The sequence below is a fragment of the Anneissia japonica genome, unplaced genomic scaffold (assembly GCF_011630105.1).
Source record: "Anneissia japonica isolate Jap-2015-1 unplaced genomic scaffold, ASM1163010v1 scaffold287708_len1499824_cov190, whole genome shotgun sequence".
In the NCBI taxonomy this organism is placed as follows: domain Eukaryota; kingdom Metazoa; phylum Echinodermata; class Crinoidea; order Comatulida; family Comatulidae; genus Anneissia; species Anneissia japonica.
This window is the reverse complement of record NW_022752295.1, coordinates 1,277,745-1,282,770: the sequence shown is the minus strand read 5'-3', so window position 1 is coordinate 1,282,770 and position 5,026 is coordinate 1,277,745. Positions and strand designations below refer to the sequence as shown.

The 5,026-nt window shown below is 33.3% G+C and overlaps 1 protein-coding gene across 1 annotated transcript; it reads right to left on the bottom strand.

Annotated features, from left to right (window-relative positions):
• Nucleotides 1–25: 25 nt before the first annotated feature.
• Nucleotides 26–5,020, bottom strand: LOC117122228. Its single transcript, XM_033267741.1, has 10 exons — nucleotides 5,008–5,020; nucleotides 4,724–4,825; nucleotides 4,028–4,270; nucleotides 3,464–3,718; nucleotides 3,029–3,232; nucleotides 2,296–2,457; nucleotides 1,649–1,957; nucleotides 1,477–1,536; nucleotides 1,141–1,351; nucleotides 26–717 (listed from the first exon to the last, which is right to left on the bottom strand). Exons 2-10 carry the CDS (start codon nucleotides 4,814–4,816, stop codon nucleotides 215–217), a joined length of 2,040 nt encoding a protein of 679 aa, XP_033123632.1. The 5' UTR covers nucleotides 4,817–4,825; nucleotides 5,008–5,020; the 3' UTR covers nucleotides 26–214.
• Nucleotides 5,021–5,026: the final 6 nt, after the last annotated feature.

Sequence of the window (5,026 nt, the reverse complement as noted above, 5' to 3'; positions counted from 1 at the left end):
TTAACAATAATAATAATAATAATAATAATAATAATAATAATAATAATTATTATTATTATTATTATTATTATTATTGAACTAGAAATGGACAGCAAAATTACATTTTTCATTAATATGGTTTGCATGTTATTACAGAAAAGAATAGTGAATTACACATTGCTTTAAATGTCTAATTGAGTCTATTGTCTATTCTATAGTTCTTTCATTTACAATATTATACAGCTATTTGGCGATATGTGTTAATGTCATCGATTGGAACGCCAACACCTTGGAATATTGCTGTAAGCTTCTTCCATTCATCCTCAAACTCATTGGATGGAATTCTACTGTTGGGATGATGTGCTAGATTCATGTTCCTGTACTCGCGGATTCTGACCAAATTTGCAAGCTCTGAATTATCTTGTTTATCTGGATTTGTCCAGAATTTGTCAGGACATACAATGCCACAGCAGTGCCGAATTAGCAGCATCATTATTGTGATATCAAAGCTGGTGATATCTGCATCAATTCTGAACATTTTAAGCTTTTGGTCCGCAAACAACCTGACACCCTTAAATTTGCCATGCTGTTCATTAATAAGATACCGCCCAACATCACCTCTGCTAATTTGGATTTGGTTGAGAAAAAACTTCCTCATCTGCTCAGTTCCAAGATCAATTACAAGTGACTGAATCATATGAAAGTTCTTTTTCTCTTGTATGTATACATGATCAAAACCTGCAACGACAAAATATTGTAAGTCTATAATATGTAGAGGAGCAGGCAACAAATTTCAGAAGGGAACAGACATTAAAAAAAAGTGTGAACTTTTGTGTGGTTAAAAGCTCAATAAACATTATTTTAAAATAAAGACAAGTACCGGTATATTTGTAAACGTGCTACATGTAATTGGTTCTTTCAGCATTCAACCGAAGGCTACATGGGGGTTGCATTACTGGCAAAACAAAAGCAAACAATCTGAACAACTTCGAAATTTCAGAAACATCTAGTATTTTCAAAGAAAGATTTTAATAAATCATTAAAAAAAAAAGAGGGCAATATAATGAAACTAGTGCTAATCCAATTTGTAAAGGCAGTTCGAAAGAATTAAATGTTACTATCAGAAGCCCCAAAGTTAACACTATTAAGGTGATAATGTACCTTTCACAAACAATCGTTGAAATCGCTCAGTTGCCATTCGTCTCTCCTGGCAAGGTACTCTAGATGCTCGTATACAGTCATCAAAGGTGTGCAGATGTAGTCTGCCAGTTTCAGCTTCACATTGATCACACGGGATCCCAAAGGTGAATGTAACACCTTTACTCCAAATCTTACAGATATCAGTCAATGCAGCCATCAGAAATTCCCGTATCTATAATATTCAGTTGAAATATTAGTGTTTTTGTTGTACAGTAATTATCTTATCATATTATTTAAAAACAGTTGGTGTTTATTTTTGACAGACGAACTTAGAATAAGCGGAGTATTAGTGCTTACCATCTGACAAACTGCTGGGCTTGGGTAATCACCATCTCCAGCTACACGTACTACCATCACCTGCTCAGGAAGAAAGCACAAGCAAAACAATTCTTACATCGTAAATGTTGGTCTAAATTAAATTCAGTAAGAAACAGAGCGAGCTATTTGTGCATTTATAGCTAAAATTTACCTCAAGAAATGACCTATCTTTGGTGTAAATCCTTATAAACAGATGGTGATCCTGGTCAATGTAGAACTTGGCACTGTAACGTGAAAGATGCTGATCTCGTCCGCTACGTCCTCCGCACTCTTGAGAGAAGCAAATTGCGCGCACCATTAATCTGAAGAACAGCCCACATGGTAGGTAACCAGCAAAATCGACAAAGAAACGTATGGTGCAATCGCCATCTTTTACCAATAAAGGAGCTTCAATTGTTTCACTTAAGCAACATGGCAAACAGAAAACCCGTGTTTCTTCTGCAAGTCTACGAGCCGACTCCTGTTAATGATAACATAGTTACCGTACTTATTATAGTTTTGCATATTTTTTTATTAAGATAGATTTATTCATTAGGATACTGTTTAGTTTGTTTACATATCTATTTACATATAAAAAATTATGTATATAAATACGTAATTATTGTATATGTCTTTTCACTGAAGAAAAATAACTGTAAAAGACATAAAATTATAATAATGGACAACCAATTAAATGCATTTTATAACGTGTTCGGTTTTTATTATAAGCGAGTATGCATTTCTATTTAAAAATATTTAGTTCCAAATATTTAAATGATAATCATCATTGTTGTTCGATAATCTTCAGCTATCTTTTACCTCAGGTGGAAACTGCATTTCACACAAGAGGTCAAACTTGCTCATTAATCCAAACAACACATTTGGGTCAATCTCATATTCTCTCCAGACATGTCGTGCAAGCTTTTCATCAAGTAGACCTTCAGACGCTAGTTTGTCCCATGAGCTTCTAAATAGAGCAAGCTAAACAAGAAATTGAAACATAATGTATATGATATCAAGTAATGGTGGAAACAGTCGAACAAAGGCAATGATGCAAAGATCGTCAGTCATCTGCAAGAAAGCTCCAAATCGTTTTGGAGAAGTGCCCGGCCCAGGAGAGAACTCAACCTGTATATCTCACTGTCAAGATCATACCTCACAGATATGTCACAGACACACTCTTGCCAAAGCCACTTCTTAGAACACCTTGTTTTTAGTTGAATATAATTATATATACATATATATATAATATATAATATATATATACATAATACATATATATATATATATATATATATATATATATATATATATTTGCAGTGGATTTGTATAACTTAAGTTTAGTGGAATTGCATAGCTTAGTGGTCAGAATGCTTGCCTTCTAATCCCAGATTCCTAGGTTCCATGTTTGTGACATCAGGACTTTTTCTCAAGACTAAAATTTCACTTCCCAAGCCTCATGAAGAAACCTCAAAACATATCATCCATCCTGAATTTAGCAAGATAGGCCTAGGCCTACTTGCTGTTGGGTGCAAATGAAATAAATTATTACCTGATCTTGTGGTGGTTTAATAGTGATGACACTTTTGAATATGTCATTGAGCCACATTTGGTTGAGGATGATACAAAAGTTCAATGGATCATCCGCTTTAGCTGTGTTTACAAAATGAACGCAGTTGCCAGTATCGTGCTGGAATTGTAGAAGTGTGGATAGCTCAGCGGCATTTACTTTACACCTTGTAGCTAGCTCACTTGCCTAAAAATAAAGCAGACATTCTATTCTATTATTAATCAAGGTCTGTAGTATAATCCCAAGAAAAATAACCCATAAGTTTTAACATACAGATGGCTGAATTAGATGGTATAAAACTTGTTCCAATACCAGTTAATAATTAATATAATTTGTATTTGGTAATTAAACGTGACACAATATATACATCTACCATTTACAAATATTCAACAATTGCTAATATTACAACAGCCTTACTTCCGCCATGTCTATCCATTGTACATTCTCTTGACGTTTCTCTTCCAGCGCATATTCAAATGCCATCCATGGAGCTGGAACGTGTTCATTCATATACGGTTGCTCTTCAACAACCTTTAAAATATGAATTTGCAACTCCTGCATTGCGCCATCATTCCGCAAACTGTTGTCTATTGCATAAAATCTAGCGACGATATGTTTTTCGTATGGCTTTTCACTTAGCATTTTCCGTAGAGTATCAAATATTTCTTTGATCTGTGAAATATAAATAGCAAGAGAGTAAAATAATAGGCCTACCATCAACTAAAATGACACAATAACAACTGATGTTTTTTTTTAAGGTTTTTATTTCTACTATGTTTTAGTACAATTAAAATTGCTTATTATAGCAATGATGTGTATTAAGCGTTACTTTCAGAAGTGAATTAAAGAAAAACTAATTATTAAAATGTTGCGATTAAGATACCAATACGAATGCGGTGTCTTACTGATAGATAATTTGTATTTTGTATTTTATTCAAACATCCAATAAATAATATTAATGATAAAACATTTTACACATACCTTTGCGTTTTTTTCTGATTTGCCTCCTGGTAAGCTGTTTTTATGTGTTCCTACAAAGAATATTGGAGGAGATAGCTGTCTGGTTTGTGCTCCATCCTTCTGTATATTCTCTTTAGTGTGTGCATAGATAGAAGACAGCCAGTACATAATAAAGTCCAAATTTGTCATATCTAATTCATAAACTTTGCATTTTCTGTTCAATCCAAGAAAGGTAGACACCTTTACCATCCACTTTGGAAAATTCTGAATGAAAGTTACAAGCCTATTTTACAATCAAATTATGCCGGGTAGATAAAACAGTTATGTATTTTACGGTATACGTTACAAATTAGCTGACAAAATCTTGTGTCTTAGATGTACGAAATACAGCTATATTGGTGTAGATTGTGGATGACAATCGATTGTCTGGTACATCTATTAAGTATCAAGTACAGTACGGTATATGTTCTACACTGAGTCGCCCCTTGTAAGCATGGTTGTACTGTATTCCATGCGTGCAACTCTTGGGGTCATATTCTAATTTCTGCAGTGACTTTATAGAGTACTTTATTTATTTGTTAACAACGCCTTTCAAGTTGTTTTAAGTTCAACATGTGTCTTTATTGTTGAAATAATAATAATCGTATAATTATCAAAACCGCTGAGGGAAATATTGAATAAAAAGGAAAAACTAAATAATTATCCCGGTGTACTTACTTTTAGACGATGGTCGGACTGAAGGTCGATAAAAGCTTTGGCATTCAAATCAAGAGTCAGATCAAATACAAGCACAAACACTGCTCGGGACATAATGAACACCTAAATACAATCCATTAATATTCTTTTTAAAGAGATACACTTTGATATTCACATTATATTCTAACAATAGTGATAATTTTTGAAGCAGAATTATTAGCTTTTAATATTCAAATCAATTCAATGTGCCCATCGAATGCTACCATTTTACCAATAATTGTTTATACAGGTCTACATATACTTACCTGATGAGTTGTATAATAC

Coding starts and splice junctions, on each gene's coding strand:
- LOC117122228 (XM_033267741.1), bottom strand. CDS start 4,816: ATGTCCCGAGCAGTGTTTGTGCTTGTATTTGATCTGACTCTTGATTTG. Junction 3,719..4,027: donor AATCAGAAAAAAACGCAAAG/GTATGTGTAAAA, acceptor TATATTTCACAG/ATCAAAGAAATATTTGATAC. Junction 3,233..3,463: donor AATGGATAGACATGGCGGAA/GTAAGGCTGTTG, acceptor CTTTATTTTTAG/GCAAGTGAGCTAGCTACAAG.